At 41.5% G+C, this 18869-nt stretch overlaps 1 protein-coding gene across 1 annotated transcript in view; it reads right to left on the bottom strand.

Annotated features, from left to right (window-relative positions):
• The window catches only part of ARHGEF9 (Cdc42 guanine nucleotide exchange factor 9), a 183878-nt gene that overhangs the window by 136648 nt on the left and 28361 nt on the right, over positions 1-18869 (bottom strand). The window contains exon 2 of the mRNA XM_057718669.1: positions 18571-18750. Coding sequence (XP_057574652.1) covers positions 18571-18750 — 180 coding nt within the window. The remainder of the gene's footprint in view (positions 1-18570; positions 18751-18869) is intronic.

Raw genomic sequence — 18869 nt, 5'->3', positions numbered from 1 at the left:
CCAACTACACCCCCATTCTACCCCTAAGTCTTCTCTTTTTGTTTGTTTTCAATGGGCCCATCACCTGCTTAGACCTTGAAAGAATTTAGGTCTGTATTAGTCAAATAGCCACAAAAGGAATACGTGGATCAAGTTAAATCAAATCACATAGGATTTACTTCTAAACTACTGTGTGCAGGGTCCTGTGCCCTGGAGGTGGGGAGGGGGGTGGATGGGTAACAAACAAGTAATGTGTGTAGATGTATAGATATTAATAGACTCTGCCAGAACCTTTAGAAGTTCCCTTTTCTGTGAAATCTACTCATCTCCCAGAAAGGTCACAATATTTGACAGACACTCAGAAAAACTACTTCACGGTGGTGACCTGGCAAAATACTGGCTTTGGAATCAGATCTGTTATGTTGTTTACACTATACCACTTGCTAACGATATCGGTAGGGTTTCACTATCTGATCCTGTAGAACTGTACCAGTTCCCCAAATCTGACCTGTTGCTTATTTAGGGTTCTCCGGTAACATCTGCCTTGTATTTCTAACCCCTTTTAGTTCCTATCCAGGCTGAAGTACTCTCCTGTGGCTACTCATATGCCTCTTCCTTCCTACTACTGAACTACTGAACCACATCCCTTCCCTAACAATCCTCTGCTTTTCACCTGCTGACCTGTGTACAAATGTTATGGAGTTCAGGGGCTGTGGCGAGGGAGGAATGAGGAATGACTGCTAATGGGTATGGGTTTCTTTTGGGAGTGATAAAAAAATTCTGGAACTAGAGAGTGGTGATGGTTTTACAGCATCATAAATGCACTGAGCTGTACACTTTAAAATGGCTGAAATGGTAAAATTTATGTTATGTGTATTTTACATCAATGTTAAAAAATGTATAGAGTATGGATTAGAAGGGTTCTTGGAGTTTATCTAGTCTAACCCCTTCATCTTCTAGGGGAGAAAACTGAGACCCAGGAAAGAGAAAGGATTTGACTAAAGTCACAGAACTTAAGCAAGTCATTTCCCTCCTGTATAAATTTTCATATCTACTATAACATTCTTGTAGGATGGGCTCCAGGTCTAAAGTACTTCTGTATCTCCTCAGTAGCTACTTGATGATCATGTGTTAGAGGAATGAATTTATCACTAAGCACTTCATTCTACAGATAAGAAAACCATTCTTAGTTCACTGCACACTACCTGCCTCTGCTTTCCCAGTCACCTGCTTATTGGAGCATAGCCAACAACTTGATTCTGGACCTACTAATACCAACCACTTGCCATGGCAAAAAAGCCACCCTCTGTCTGCAGCCTACTGACACTGTGCTCTCCCTACTGGGCTGTATCTTTCCCCAATGTGTACAGTTGGAAGGGTCCTAACTCATCTCACACCCTCAGCCAATCCCAACCCCATGGGAAGGTGAACTTCTAGGACGTAGCCTCAATTCAAGTTTATCTGATTGTACTGCAATTTCAGGGATACTGCTGGCCTTGTCTTGTATGTAATGCCAGTATTAAATGTGCTGATAACAGTAAGCTATGTTTACCTAATATGTAACTGAACATGGGTATGATTCTACCCCACACATGGCCCTCAGGCCCAAGCCCCACTACCTTAACAAGTTTATCAAAAGAACAAAAGAGGTAGATTAAGGGGCAGAATTTACAGGTCTAATATTATGGCTCTTTTCTGTAATATATCTTACAAAAGATGTATAGCAAAGTGTTCATTTATTCTCTCATAAATGAGGGCTAACTGCTGATGTGCAGCCCCAGTAACATTATTATGCCTATTGGCAGAATACAGAGCAGGCAAGAAAGTACAGTTACATATTTGGCAGGCTCATTAGTTACCTTTCAGAACCTGGCAGTATCAGCATATCCAGGCTTCCATGTAGCCCATGTCCACACACAAGTGGCTGAATTGGGTGGAACAGAAGCCTTGAGTGCCCAAATGGTCTCAGTCTAGCTAGGTACACTTAGGAGTAGCAGGAAGCTGATGCAGGTGACAGGATGAAGGCCCAGAGACTTGGAGAAGAAGAGAGGCTTAGCAGATCTCATCTCATGCTTCAGAACTCTTAAAGGCTGCAGATAGAGTCAGTGTATTCCCAGGGGGTGGGGGGTGGAACAAGGATACTACTTCTACTATTAACACTGAAAGTTTGCTACTAGTATCATTAGTATTATTATTGACTGTTTCCTAGTGTGTCAGAACCTACTATCAGTACTTTTCTTGCATAATTCTGTTTAGTTCTCACAGCAACTTAATGAGGTAGGTACTATTATATCATCAAATTACAGATGAGGTCACTGAAACACAGAAAAGTACATGTGACTTACCCATAGCTACATTATTGTTAATAAATGGGAAGGATATGATTCTAATCCAGAAAGATTATTTGCAGAGCTAGTACTCTTAGCCACTTATACCTTCTCATGAATAGGAGTTCTATAAAGACAGATTTCAGTTCAACCTAAGGAACAACTCTCTCAGAACTGTCCTGAACTACAACCAGTGGTTTGAAGATATAGGGAGCCACCTAACAGTGGAGGTGTAAGAGCAGAGACTGAATGACCACTTGGGAGGTGGGGATATTTTGGGCGTGTTCAAACATCAGCAAGGAGGCTAACCTAGATGACTTTTAAAATCTCCCTAATACCCAAAATTTCCTGGCTATGTGAGTCAACAACCATTGCTCACAGGCCATTTTAAGAAGAATCAACAAATCCAGGCCTTTGGGCTGGATCCAATTCGACAAAGTCCAATCAAGCACAAACTTAGGCCAGAATGACCTTCCTTATGCAGGGCCCAGAGTCCATGGACAAAGAGTCACAGAAAATGACTCTTAGAGCTTTAATAAGAACAATACACTGATAACATTCTGATGTGGAAGGCTTCTCACTGATGATCCCTGTGGGCAAATAAATAAAAGGCTTATAAGACATATTATTAGTACAAGTGAGATTCAGGGAGAAGATTTATGCTATTAAAAAAAAAAAACGCTGTTTATAAGCATCTTCAAACACAGCAAAAAGTAGGTAATGTAGTGTCACAGAAACAACACTCAGCTAGCAACCTGAAGGGCTAATTTAGAGATCTGGTTCTGCTCTGCAACTCTAACTTGCTACAGAACCTTAGGTAGGTCAAGTCCCACCTTAAAGTCTCAGTTCCCTCATCTCCTATCTGCAATGGGGATGAGAAGGGCTAATGATGAGAGACTTTTGTGAGATAGGATATGTCAAATGATTTCATAAAGTTTTAAAGAAAGTCCTTAACTGATGAAAGGAATTACCATAAAAACCAAGTTTCTTCATTAGGACATCTGTTTAGCTAGTAAAATAATGAGAATATTCTTTTTTAATTGAGCTTTGCTAGAACTGCGGAGAGTCTGGTAGTAAGGAGGGGCTCCATAAACACTTGATGTAATAACAGTAATGCTGAGAGTAATGAAAATACTTCCAGGCTTTCTTTCCCTCTTTCCCTTTCCATCCCGGCCCTACCCTTCCTCCCACTTGAGCTCATTCTTCTCCTCCATCCCCCACCCTCTGTCCCTGTCATTTTTTAGTTCCTATATTGTATTTAGCAAGGCCAAGAAAGCTGATGAAGATATTTTATTGTTTAGGGCAAATTCATCTTCTAGGTCTTCTGCTGCTGGGCAGGGGACAGTGGGTGAGTGGTGGGGTGGGTGGTTGTGAAGTGGTGGTGGTGGAAGGGAACGAGAGGTAGGAAAGTTAGATACCCCAAATGTCTTCTTCAATTATTGTTTAACAAAAACTCCAGGCCCCCACTACCTCAAATGGATTTCTCCTTGTATAAATGCACCTTCTCCCAGCAAAGAGGGAGGGAAAAGCAAAGTGAAACAAGAAAAATGGCCATTTATGAGGTAGAAAAGTCCTCCCTTTCACATTTAAGGACGTCATCGAAATTGTGAGAAGGCTTTGGTTTTGCCTTCTCCAGCACCATTCCCATAAAAGGATCAAGGGGAAAGCACCTTAGATGTGCCCCTTTAGATGTTCTGTTACATAAAAAAAATCCTATCTTCAACTTTCCTCTCAATGCCTTAATACCTCATCCAAAGACAGCCATGTCAGTCCAATGTCTTATGTGAGGAAACAGAAATTAATCTAAGTGAATCTGTCTGTCAGCTCTAGAGTTGTTCTGTTCCAAAGCTGGAGGGTTGTATTTGTGGATGTGGTAGGGGGAGGAGGCAGAGAATAGTTTCCAATCTACCCCAATCAACAAAGAGAAATAGAGGCTAGAAGCAGAGCTCTTGGAAAAGTAACAAAGTCTAAAGGGAAGAGAATGCTTTGATCAGTTGTCCCCATGCTATATAACTCCATTGGATGGCATCTCATGACTACTGAGTGTTCTGAGTTCAGTCAGTCAATGCAAGAACCTAAGGGAAGCAGCTTCATCTTGAACCAGTAAGTACTTCCCAGGGGTCAGAATTCTAGCTCTGTGAGACTGGCAGAGATTCAGTGCTCACCCTACTTCTGGCACATTGTGGCCTCAACCCAGTCTGCACCTGAGTTTGGTACTTACTTGGGACAGTAGCTCACCCAACCAGATGCACTGCTCTAGGGAACAAGTTGTTTCAATGACTGAAGATTGGTAAGACCAAGCAAGAGAAGGGAAAATAAGAGATAAATTGATACAATTTAAAGCCAAACTTGGTATACTTGGAGAATTCATAGCTACTCTAAGATGTTTACAGATCCCTCTGAGGGGGTCAAGTAAGGGAGAGCCTGGCTGTTGAAGAGTCATAAAGAGGCCTAGAGAGTAGTGGCCTAGGTAATATTGCCAATAAATCTGGTTCTTAGCTAGGGGTACTGTGGCCCTAGGCCAGTCCAGAAACTTGCCATCAGTAAGTGGGACCTAAGAATCCTGCCATCTTGGAACTGGAACTGGAGGATAAATAAGAGCCAAAAGAGAACTGCCAGGGCCAAGCTATCATGAGCAGGTGGCCCTGACAATACCAGGGGCATCCCTTTGCTGGGTAGCTTCCTACTTCACTGATCTGATCCTCTGCTTTACCACTGGTCTCTCCCCTTCAAGAAAGCCAATCCAACAGAGAATGGACTGGAGAACTCGAGGTATGGGAGGGGGCGGGGGGTGAAGGGGAAACTGAGACGAAGCGAGAGAGTAGCACAGACATATATATACTACCAACTGTAAAATAGTCAGTGGGAAGTTGTTGTATAACAAAGGGAGTCCAACTCGAGGATGGAAGATGCCTTAGAGGACCGGGGCAGGGAGGGTGGGGGGGACTCAGGGTGGGGGAGTCAAGGAAGGGAGGGAATACGGGGATATGTGTATAAAAACAGATGCTTGAACCTGGTGTACCCCCCCCCCCAAAAAAATAAAAAAATAAAAAAAAAAAAAAGAAAGCCAATCCCATCTTCAAGCTTCCCTCAGGGTAAAAGCAAGTCTAATTTCTCATGGGGGCAAAGACTTCAGAGTTACTAACCTCCTTCCATATGAACTAATTCTTCTGAGCCCCTAATTCACAGGGAATGCAGAAGGCACTGGATTGTACGCCCCAAGAAAACTCCATGGCCTGGGTCTCTAGAGAAGATAGCTTATCTTTGCTCTGGTTTTCAGCTATAAACTCTCTGCCCTGCTCTACTAGCCTTAGAACTTTCTATATGAGAGATGGCAAATCATGCCATACCAAACTGTAGCGTGCTATTCAAATATCAGGATCTGGTATTTAAGGAAATCAGGGCTCACTGCCCCCATTCTACAGGTGAGAAAAATAAAATGTTTGGAGATATGAAGAAATCATTTTAAAGATCACACTGCTCACAAGTACTTGGATATAAGATGTGAAGTCAGTTCTATCTGATTCTCAGGCCAGTTTCCTACAATTTGAAATACTTCCTAAGGGGCATGAAGTCCCTGTGGAGGACCAGCTGGCTGTAAGCAAATGGAGGAGCTAAGTAAGTGTGTTTGCAGCTCTCTCTTTCCATGGTGTTTTGTGTTACTTTCTACCTTTTTCCTGCATCTACCTTTGTTTTTTTTTTTTTTTTTTTTTTTTTCGCTTACTTCACTGCCCTGCTTCCCTCTCTCCTCCAAATCATTCTTAGGCAGAAGTTTGATATGAATCATTCACACTTCAGTATAAACAGGCTAAAGCCTTCTTGTCTCTTCTCTGGAGTCTGGATCCCAAAGCAAAGTTGTAATTATAAAATGAAAGGTGATTAATCAGGTTATTTGGTTTTTTGATATTGGATTCATCTCCAAAATATGTAAACAACTCATGCCATTCAATATAAAAAAAAAGAAAAGAAAACAACCCAATAAAAAATGGGCAGAAGATCTAAATAGACATTTCTCTGAAGATATACAGATGGCCAAAAAGCACATGCAAAGATGTTCAACATCATTAATTATCAGATAAATGCAAATCAAAACTACACTGAGGTACTACCTCATACCAGTCAGGATGGCCATCACCAAAAAATCTAGAAACAATAAATGTTGGAGAGGGTGCAGAGAAAAGGGAACCCGCCTACACTGTTGGTGGGAATGAAAATTGGTACAGCCACTATGGAGAACAGGATGGAGGTTCCTTAAAAAACTAAAAATAAAACTATCATATGACCCAGCAATCCCACTGCTGGGCATATACACAGAGAAAACCGTAATTCAAAAAGATTCATGCATCCAATTGCTCTCTGCAGCAGTATTTACAATAGCCAGGACATGAAAGCAATCTAAATGTTCATCAACAGAAGGATGGATAAAGAAGTAAAATTGTCACTCTTCGCAGATGACATGATATTATACATAGAAAACTCAAAAGACTCTACCAGAAAACTGCTACCACTCATTGATGAATTTAGTAAAGTAGCAGGATACAAAATGAATGCACAGAAATCTCTTGCATTCCTATACACTAACAATGGAAGAGCAGAAAGTGAAATTAAGGAAACTCTCCCATTCACCACTGCAACAAAAAGAATAAAATATCTAGGAATAAACCTGCCTAAGGAGGCAAAAGATCTGTATGCAGACACTGTTGAAAGAAATCAAAGACGACACAGACTGATGGAGGGACATACCATTTTCTTGTATTGGAAGAATCAACATTGTGAAAATGACTGTACCACCCAAAGCAATTTACAGATTTAACGCAATCCCGATCAAATTACCAATGGCATTTTTCACAGAACTGGAAAAAGAAATCTTACGATTTGTATGGAAACACAAAAGACCCCAAAGAGCCAAAGCAATCTTGAGAAGGAAAAATGGAGTTGGTGGAATTAGGCTTCCTGACTTCAAACTATACTACAAGGCCATAGTGATCAAGACAGTATGGAACTGGCACAAAAATAGAAAGGAAGATCAATGGAACAGAATAGAGAACTCAGAGGTAAACCCAAGCACATATGGGCACCTTATCTTTGACAAAGGAGGCACGAATATACAATAGAAAAAAGACAGCCTCTTCAATAAGTGGGGCTGGGAAAATTGGACAGCAACATGTAAAAGAATGAAATTAGAACACTTCCTAACGCCATACACAAAAATAAACTCAAAATGGATTAAAGACCTACATGTAAGGCCAGACACTATAAAACTCCTAGAGGAAAACCTAAGCAGAACACTCTACGACATCCATCAAAGCAAGATCCTTTTTGACCCACCTCCTAGAATCATGGAAATAAAATCAAGAATAAACAAATGGGACCTAAGGAAACGTAAAAGCTTTTGCATAGTGAAAGAAACCATAAACAAGACTAAAAGGCAACCATCAGAATGGGAAAAAATAGTTGCCTATGAAACAACGGACAAAGGATTAATCTCCAAAGTATACAAGCAGCTCATGCAGCTTAATACCAAAAACGCAAATAACCCAATCCACAAATGGGTGGAAGACCGAAATAGACATTTCTCCAAAGAAGACATACAGATGGCCAACAAACACATGAAAAGATGTTCAACATCACTAATCATCAGAGAAATGCAACTCAAAGCCACAATGAGGTATCACCTCACACCAGTCAGATGGCCATCATCAAAAAATCTAGAAGCAATAAATGTTGGAGAGGGTGTGGAGAAAAGGGAACTCTCCTGCACTGTTGGTGGGAATGTAAGTTGGTACAGCCACTATGGAAAACAGTTTGGAGGTTCCTTAAAAAACTAAAAACAGAACTACCATATGATCCAGTAATCCCACTACTGGGCATATACCCAGAGAAAACCATAAACCAAGGAAACATGTACCATAATGTTTACTGCAGCACTATTTCCAATAGCCAGGACACGGAAGCAACCTAAATGCCCATCAACAAATGAATGGATAAAGAAGATGTGGCACATATATACAATGGAATGTTACTTGGCTATAAAAAGGAATGAGATGGAGCTATATGTAATGAGGTGGACAGACCTAGAGTCTGTCATACAGAGTGAAGAAAGCCAGAAAGAGAAAGACAAATATTGTATGCTAACTCATATATACGGAATCCAAAAAAAAAAAATGGTGCTGATGAACCCAGTGACTGGGCAAGAATAATGATGCAGATGCAGAGAATGGACTGGAGGACAAGGGGTTGGGGGGGTTGCGGGGGTGAAGGGGAAGCTAGGACGAAGTGAGAGAGTAGCATAGACATATATATACTACCAACTGTAAAATAGATAGCCAGTGGGAAGTTGCTGTATAACAAAGGGAGATCAACCCGATGATGGATGATGCCTTAGAGGGCCGGGACGGGGAGGGTGGGAGGCAGTCGAGGGAGGGAGGGAATATGGGGATATGTGTATAAATATAGCTGATTCACTTTGGTGTACCTCAAAAACTGGTACAAGCATGTAAAGCAATTATATTCCAATAAAAAGAAAAAAAAAGATGTGATATATATATATATATATATATATATATATATATATATACACAGTGGAATATTACTCAGCCATAAAAAAAAAAAAAAACAAAAGAATGTTATTTATAGCAAGCAACATGGATGGACCTAGAGATTGTTATACTGAGTGAAGTAAGGCAGACACAGGACAACTATCCTATGATATTGCTTATATGTGGGATCTAAAAAAAAAAGAGTACAAATGAACTTATTTACAAAACAGAAGTAGATCATGACGTAGAATACAAACTTATGGTTTGCAGGGGTTAAGGGGAGGGGAGGGATAAACTGGAAGATTGGGATTGACATATACACAGTACTACATATAAAATAGATAACTAATAAGGACCTACTGTATAGCACCGGGAACTCTACTCAATATTTTGTAATGGCCTATATGTGAAAATAATCTAAAGAACAAAGGGTATATATGTATATGTATAGATGATTCACTTTGCTCTACAGCAGAAACTAATACAACATCGTAAATCAACTATATTCCAATAAAAATTTTAAAATTTTTAAAAAATAAAATGAAAGGCTCTGATTCATAATAAAGAGCATCCTGGCTTCAGAGAAATACTGGGAGAGACATATTTAAGGAGAAGAACCTGGGGCCTGGATATTTACACCTCAGGAATCTCCCTACTCAATGGATATAGGTAGCTTTGTAGAGATGAAAAGCAAACTGTCTCAATTTAGAGTCTGGCTGCTCAAAGGACAGAAGGACACAGCTTCTGAGTTGAATTGCTTCTTCACACAATCTTGTGTCATCTTCCTGGTGGTACCCACTGGCTGGTGCCTCACAGGAACAGCCGTACCACCTGGGGAGGGAGTGTTACCTATTAATGTGTCAGTGGTTCCTCCAGCCTCTACTCAATAGCTGTAGTGCAAAGCCAAATCCTTCCTTCTCCACTGGAAAGCTCCATCAAACCAATTTGATATACTATTCTGACTGGATGCAGGCAGGTAAACACAGATGATCTTGGTTACAGAATCATGAAAGAAGCTCAAAGTGGTGCAGATAGGGCCTTTAGAAAGCACCTGGTCCAACTCCCTTAATTGTCAGTTGAGACACTGAAGCTTAGAAAAGAAAAGGTCCCTGCCTGACATCCCCCAGAGAGTCAATAGCAGAACTGGCCCTTAAACTCAGATCTCTGAATTCCCAGCCCAATGCTCCTGCTACCTTCACGGTGTTCTTCTTGCATGGCAATCTGTCAAGTGTTTCATCTCTCTGTTGCCAAAGAGCCCTATCATTCCCTATTCCTCCACAGAGAATGCCCCCTCTTCAATACACACATACTGATCTTTGATACACTTACCTAGCACGTTTCCAATAGAGAAAGGCCAACCAAACTTAAAAGGCTAGAAAAATTTCTGCCCAAAACTCCCTATTCATATGCCTCTCCTGCCCTCTTAGCATCATCCACCTACTCCTTGACTCCTCTAAGGCAAAAGACTCAATAAAAGTCAGCTTGCAACTCAGATCTCACTGGATCTGAGTTCTAATCCCAGTCAAGGAAAGGCGAGGATAGTTTCAGGTCCCCTAACCTAAGTACTGACATGCTCAACTGATCAGTCAGTCCACCACACTCAGAGAGTACCATTCTCAGTGGGAAAGTCTGGTTTCTTGCTTAAGGCCCTGGCCTACTTTGCTTTGTTCCTGTCCTATTGTAGAAGAGAAAATGGCTCTGAAAGGCGATGGTACCTATTTGTATTTAGGCTAGGAGGTATCACACTCCCTCGCTGGCTGGATCTGTAACAGGAATGATACACAGAAGGGAACAATTCAGAGTGTCTTCTACTGGTGCCAGCTCTTAAATATCATCAGCCTAGTGCAAAAAGCAACATGTTTCAAGAAATTGGCTTAGACTACAGCATAAGGGCTAACAGTTTTAAACAAGGAAGTAGTTTAGGCTTTGCTGACAGATGCCAGCCAGGTTCTCAGAAGTCCAGGATGGTTTAGTTATAATCTTGCCTGGAGGCTGGGGGATAGACTATATGACCCTCATGGTTGTTTTCAATTTGGGGATTCTAAAAGAGACCTACAGGGTGACCTACTTGAATATGGAGGAAATCGCCGGGGTCAGGCACCAGCCAGATTTAAGGTTATCTCTGAGCTGGATGACTCCATACTAAAAAAAATTCCCCTCCAGTTAGCCAAAGGAAATACTGGATAATGTCATCCAAAGTGTGTACATAGTGAGAAGCCATTAAGATGGATCATGTGAATGCAAATTAGTGCTAAAAATTCCATTTGAAACTCTAGTATGAAAGAGAGAAATTTCTGTGTATCCTGGGAGAAAGATCCTCCCTGCTAATGTCATCCTCAATTCACAGATCCTGTAATGAGTAACCTCTAGCATCACAAATAAGACTCTACATAGATGGTTAAGGCTAGAGGTCTTTGCCACCTGAAGTCTGAATGGATAAACAAGAGCTGGCATGTCTGAACTCATCTCAAGAAATCAAAATACAGTTGTCATTAGCCTGAAATTGGAGGTAGGTCCTCAAGTGTTAAGAGTCTTGTTAGCAGCTCATGCATAGCCTTTCCGGACTGTTCTGTAGCCAAGAAAGCACAGGATTAAGATTTAGGAGGTGGTAACATCACTACAAGTGGCAGATTAGGATGCACAAAGAATCAGTCCCTCTACTAAAACAACCTTTAGCTGGCAAAGACTGACAGAACCAACATTTTCAGAATTCTGGAATCTAATTCAAAACTTACAGCAACCAGGGAACTTTTTTTTAATTTTTATTGGAATATACTTGATTTAGTGTTGTATTAGTTTCAGGTGTACAGCAAAATTAATCAGTTATACATATACATGTATCCACTCTTTTTTAGATTATTTTCCCATTCAGGCTATTACAGAGAACTGAGTAGAGTTCCCTGTGCTATATACTAGGTCCTTATTAGTTATCTATTTTATATATAGTACTGTGTATATGTCAATCCAATCTTCCAATTTATCCCTCTTGATACAGAAAAGGGTGGCTAAATTTGGTAAGAGAATTCTGAAGCGTTTTTGCTAATTTGTCTACCATTCCTGATTCCCCAGCAGCTGAGAGAAATGTGGCCCGCATTCCTCCTGCAGCTTGCTGGTGCCAGGGGGCTAATGACCTTGTTCTTAAACCAGGCTGTTTGTTTTGACCTGTTTGGCCCTGAGGGCTAGGCACAGAGAGTGGCCTTTGTCTTGTACCCCTACTCCCTAAGGCTAAAGTGGCTTTAGAGGCTGTGACTGCCTCTGTTGAAAGACTTAAAGACATACACTGCCCATGTTCACCCAGGGCAAGGGATGGCAGAAGGGGCAAGCAGCAAACAAATCCAATTCCACAAGAAGTAAGAGACTGAGGAAAAAAATTTCTTGGGAGAATAAAGACTCAGAAGGGACACTGTGCATACCGAGGAAGTTAGAGTACAATACACATGCCCTGGACCAGATTCATGCTCAGGAAAAGCCTGAGTGGATTGTAGGCTTGCACTTCTGGAGGATCTGCAGGTTCCATGCAATCAGGAGAGTAGGAGAAGAAGACTAAGGCAGAGTTGTGGGCAGCCTGTTTTAGTGTTGAAGAAATGCCTCAGCTCTGAGCCAAGTTGCAAAGACCAGGATAGTAGTTTGTTTTGGCTCCAAGTATTTAAAAGCAATCTCTGTTAGGTCACTGGCTGACCAATGACATAATGGAACAGAGACTTCCATGACCACACATGACAAGGAATGCAGTCTTTGCAAAAAAAAAAAAAAAAACTGGAAAAGTCACTAAACAAATGGACAACTGTATCCCTTAATAAACAACAGTAACAAATTCTGGGGAGTTATCACACTATAATATTTAAAATGCCCAGTTTTCAACAAAAAAATTACAAGGCATACAAAGACACAGGAAATTACAGCCCATTCATAGGAAAACAATAAATTGACAGAAACATACCTGAGGAAGTCCAGACATTGTACTTACTAGACGAAGACTTTAAATCACGGGTCCCCAGCCACTAGGCCATGGACCGGTACTGGTCTGTGGCCTGTTAGGAACCAGGCTGCACAGCAGGAGGTGAGCAGTGGGCAAGCGAGTGAAGCTTCATGTGCTGCTCCCCATGACTCCCCATTGCTCCCATTGCCACCTGAACCATTCCCCCCATGCCCCTGACCATGGAAAAACTGTCTTCCATGAAACCAGTCCCTGGTACCAAAAAGGTTGGGGACCACTGCTTTAAATCAGCTGTCTTAAGTAAGATTCAGGAAGCCTGGGTTCAAGTCCTGGCTTTGTCACTAATTCCTTACATGAGTAAGAAAGTCACTTCCATTCTCTGAGCCTATGTTTCCTCAGGATTTATAAAATGAGGAAACTAGGATGACCAGTGGTCACAGCTGTGATTTGGGGTTACAATTTAGCCTACTGATATGTTCAGTTTATTCTTCACAGCATTTCCTTTAAAAATGTAAGTTATTGGTCAACATTTTAAAAACATGAATAAAATCCAATTCCTGGCTTTTCTTGAAAAATCTGGAAGATCTGAGCTCATTTGACTTCCCTATTTCCTATACCCTATTCCACCAATGAGAACCATCCAAGTCACTTTTGCTCCCTTTATATAGGACATAGATTTCTCAATTGGACACAGGCTCTCACTTACCCTAGTACCAGACTGCTTTACCCATGCATGTTACCTGCCTGGCCCTGTACACATCTGAGTCAGCTATCCCAGGCCAAGATGTGTCTTTCCAGCTCTAAATTTACTGTGAGTCTAGGGTTTGATACAGGTGAAAAGCTTTCCCCAAGTGCAACCAAAAAGAGACACTATATGATTAAAAGCCAAGTAACACTCTGGAGCAGTGGGCTTCTCTATGAACAAGAGAGGCTTAGTTTTTGTGACATCTAATCTGTACGACTGTAAGGAATTATGGTAATGACCTCATTAGCTCATCCTTTCATCTCCTGCATCCAGGTAAGCCAGATACCAGGGAAATGCAGAATTTGAGGAAACAAGGAAAATATATGCTGATGGCATCTGAATAGGCTCTTTAATTTCTGACCAAACCCATGGCTTGTCACTCAGGCCTCACCTACCACCAACAATAGCAGGTTGTCAAGTATTCTGTACAGAGCCTCCCCTCAAGTGGGCAGTAAGCTGTCCCCAGGCCATGTCCCAAAGTCAGAACAAAGGCCAATTTTTACATGGTGATAAAAGAAATGGACCTGAATGATTTTGAGTTAGGGCCCAGCATGTGAAAGGAGGGCCACCGCAGGGGTAGAATTTTCTACTTAGAGACTCAATCATATCCAAGCAGTCTGCTCTCAGCTCCCAGAGGGGAAACCAGCCCAAGAAAGCAGCTGAAGATGTCAACAGTTAGATGTGAGGGCTGTAATTCCCTTAACTGTAATTGCTGGGAAGGTAAATCAACTCCTGCATTGCTCTTATGAAGTCATATCCCCAGTACAGAAGAGAGAGACTCTGAGAACACAGACCCATACATATATATTCAGACAGAATGAAATTCTGAACAACAGGCGAGGCAAATATTTGACTGTATCGAAAACACATAAACCCAGCAATTTGTTGTACAGCAGCCAAAACTGTATCACACTTCCTATTTACAGGTATCCAGTATAACAAAGGGAGATCAACTCAATGATGGGTGATGCCTTAGAGGGCCAGGACAGGGAGAGCAGGAGGGAGCCGCGGGAGGGATTCGCGGGAGGGAGGGGATATGGGGGTATATGTATACATACAGCTGATTCACTTTGGTGTACCTCAAAGGCTGGTACAAGAGTGTAAAGCAATTATTTCCCAAGAAAGAGCTTGAAAAAAAAAGGATTTTTACAAGACAATTATCCCCATTTTACTATGAGGAAAACTGGGCTTCAAAGATGTACAGGAAGCTGCTCAAGCTGCATACTCAGCAGAACTGAGGCAAAAATCTGGGTTTCTCAGATTCTGCATTGGATTTAAACCTGATTAACAACAGGTAGGGCTAGCTTGGATAGAACAGCACTAAGAACCCTGAATTATCCATCCAAGGGCTGGGATATTCAGACAGCAATGAGACTTCCAGGTAGGAAATGGAGATCTCCACTATGTCAGTGACCAGTTTGGTCCAGTGATCCACAAAGGTGTCTGGTTGGTATAGAGTTAGTAGGAAAATCTTTTCTCCGCCATTATACTTTGATGCCGTATGCCGAATAACCTAAGGATGATATTCTCAAGGAGCTACTGAATCTCAGCTCAGGATGAGTCTGGATAAATGAGGCAACTATACTACAACATAGAAGTACAGCATCTCAGAAAATCACCCATCTACCTACCAGTAACATCAGTACTAATGAAGATTCAACAGTTCAGTGTGACTCATCTCTCTGCCTACCTAGACCTGTCAGAGCTTAAACAGATTCTAGAGAATGCTCAAGAGATGAAAGGAGAAACTAAAAGCCCATGATCACATGTCAAATATTTGGGAGAGCCAAATTAGAACTCAGGCCTCTCATTTTCTAATATAGCTAGCACTGCTTGCACAATAACATTCTACCCTCAACCAAAATTAACGTAGAAGAATGGAGATAGCAATTCTACTTTTAAATACCTACTAGAAAAGAGCCTACATAAGCTCCATCATTCAATTCCTTGAGGAACACACAACCTTGCCAGAAATGTAAACCTACATATAAATGCTCATTCATGAGAATTGAAAGGTCTAAACTGGAGTCAATTTTCACATCATTCATGCAACAGGCTAACCCCATTTCTTTTTACTGGTGACACCATAACAGCTTGCCACTAAGTTTCCATGGTATTTCCTTTAGAGATCTGAAGACCATTCAACTATTACTTAAACAAAAAGGTTTGGAATAACCAAATGCTCATTCTGAATACAATCTGAGGCAACATGGAATGCTATCTTAGTTTCTCAAAGAATAAACACTGATATAATAGAATATTGGAGCTCTAACTTATGATTTAGGCTCTGTCATTAATGCTCCTGGTTTACTGTCACAGTCCTCAGTCTAGATTCCTGCTATCTGATACAGTAGCAACTAGCCACATATGGCTAATGAACACTTGAAATCTGACCAGTGTGAATTGAGATGTGTATAGAATGCACATCAGATTTCAAAGACAGTAAAATATATCATTAAAAATTTTATAGTGATAATATATGATATTGTATCATATTATTTTAGATATATTGGGTTAAATAAAATAAATTAAATTAATTTCACCTGTATCTTAAAGTCGTTTAAGTGCGGCTACTAGAAAATTTTAAATTATATTTGTGGCTTGCATTTGTGGCTAACATTATATTTCTTTTTTTTAAATTATTTATTTATTTATCTATTTATTTATTTATTTATTTAATTTATTTGGCTGTGTGGGTCTTAGTTGTGGCATGTGGGATCTAGCTCCCCAACCAGGGATCGACCCTGGGCCCCCTGCATTGGGAACATGGAGTCAACCACTGGACCACCAGGGAAGTCCCTCAGATTATATTCTATTGGAGTGTACTGGCCTAGGCCAAATTGTTCTCAACATCAAAGATTCTAACTAGCCTAGAGCCTGGGTTTTAGTGTTTCAGTTTTTTTTTTAAGCTACCCAACTGAATTATTTCATTGCACAGCCAGGATTGAAAACCACTAGGCTAGACTCTATACCATGTATGCCTGACCCAGCCAATTGTCTTCTCAAAGGTCAGCTTAAGCCCATCCAAGAGGCTGCTGGGGCTGTGTGCTTGGAGAAACACTGCTCCTGGATTGGATGTAGGAGAATCCATGCCAATTCATTGATATTCTAAAGCTGAGTTCTGTCAGTTGCCTCCTGGAGGCATTGCTCAATATTTTGTCCCACCCCTTGAATACAGTTTATTATAAAAATGACATTTCACTGAAGGTGAAACACATGCAGATTTGGGTGATTTTATCACTGGGTGCAGTTTAATCCTTCTTTTAAAGCGGGGGCTGTCAGTCCAAGACGCACTGTGTCTGTGTACAGGGCCTCACGCTAGTTGCAAAGGCCCATGGTTATTGATGTGCTCTTTCTAACTACCCCTGGGACAAATTCATCAATGAACAAAGCTGAGCTGGGACACATAGCATGTGGAGACTCTGATGGAAGGCTCCATATATGCAGAGGAGAAATGACTGGATATTTCACTAAGAAATTCTCAGGATAGAGGGAATGAGAGGCTATTTTGTCTACCTCCTTGCTTCTGAGCAGTGTCCTCACCTAAGCAGTTCTAACTGGATAGCAGTGCTTCCTACATTTGCAGACCTCCAGGGAAGGAGGGCTTTTTCAACCACTATGGCCAACGTTGATACACAGACCTTACTGGAGCTAATAAGTTGGTGGTGGTGATGATGAGGATAATGATGATGATAAAGCAAGTTAGCATTTGCTAAGTACCCACTATGTGCCAAGCACTATGCCAGATACTTTACTCACATAGTGATCTCACTTAATCCTCAAAGAGTCTGCTATTCCTATTTTTCAGATGAGGAAATGAGGCTCAGGAAAGATAAAAGTCTTGCCAAAAGCCATAGAGCTAGGAGGTAGTAAAGCTGAGACTGCTTCTGCATCTTGGATTATCTGATTCCAAATGGCCTGCTCCTTCCCTCATATCACACTTCTCTCCTTCTTATCCTGAGGCCCTTCATTCTTCAAGGGCCCATGTCACTCTGATCTTTTGTTTGGGGTCAGGACTTCAGCCTTTTCTTACAAAAGAAACCAACAAAAGATTATAGGCTGTGGTAAGGATGGTCATAAGACACCCTGATGTGGCTTTGGTACTTGTATTGCCACAAATCTGTTTTAACGTACATTATTTAATTCACCGTGATGTCCCCTGGCATGAAATAATTGCCAACACCATTTTGCATATGGCAAAAATCAGAGCTCACAATTACCAAACAGCTGATTCTAGCTCATATCTCCAAGGACAGCCAAGAGCTGGAACACCAGGCCAGTGTTCTTCCCCCATTAGCACCCTGCTAATGGGTGACCCAGAGGAAGCAGAAACTGCTAAGGAGCCACTTCCCAAGAACCCCTTCTTTTAATGGCCAGGTTCTTAATGGTACAATGTCAAAGGGGCCAAGGACTTGCCAGCCCTATTAAGCTGCCTTCTTCCCACCCTTGACACATCTTAGTTCCCAGCCACCTTGCAAAAAGTAAGATTTGCAATCAGTAAACTCTAGCCCCTGAGAGGGTAGGGAGCCCAGACTCTTACATTAACAGCTGTAGGCAATCATGAGACAACACGCAGGGGTGTTCACACTTCCCTAAATGAGAAAAAGGAGGCAAAGGAAGCAGAGAGGAGTAGGGAGGGTAGAGAGAGGGTTGGAGGAGATCTATAAAAAGAAAGGATAAAAAAAGAAGAGGCAAGGAAAAGAAAGAAAGCAGAAAAGAGAGATAAGAAAGGTAAAATTTCACAGCAAGAGTTAAAAGCATCTTCAAAACCATCAAGGCCAAAAGGGAAGTGATTTGTGCAAAGTCACAGTGGGTAGAAGGTGGGATGCAGGAGGTGGGGATTGTTAAATAAGAGAAAAAGGAAAAGTCTCAAAATTAGAAGGGCGAAGATTAAAAGAAGCCTGGGTAGGAGACCAAAAACATGGGGGGAAAATGTGAGGAGCCACAAGAAGGGGAATGAGAAGGGGAAAAGGAGCTGGTGAGGGGGAAGCCAGGGGCAAGTAGCCAAGGAGACAGGAGAGGAGAGTGAAGGCTGACACTCACCCTCACAAAGCTGGCAGGAAACCATCCCTCCTCATCGTCGATCTGGCCCCACCACCAATCCTTGTTGGAAGCATCCAAGACTTTGATGACGTCGCCAGCCTTAAATGCCAACTCCCGGTTGGCCATGGTGACGTGATCCCATACTGCCTCAGCACTAACGATGGAATCTCCAGTGATCAGCTTAGGAGACAAAATAAGAATGTGTTCAGTCCACACATCTAGCTACCTTACTTGCCCCCCTCCCCAAAGCTCTACTACTTATGGAAAAACTCACATATTAGTGGTGAAGGGTGGGGTGA

Source organism: Hippopotamus amphibius, chromosome X (genome assembly GCF_030028045.1).
Source record: "Hippopotamus amphibius kiboko isolate mHipAmp2 chromosome X, mHipAmp2.hap2, whole genome shotgun sequence".
In the NCBI taxonomy this organism is placed as follows: domain Eukaryota; kingdom Metazoa; phylum Chordata; class Mammalia; order Artiodactyla; family Hippopotamidae; genus Hippopotamus; species Hippopotamus amphibius.
Note: the sequence above shows the minus strand (reverse complement) of the source record. Positions and strands in the feature narration are given on the sequence as shown.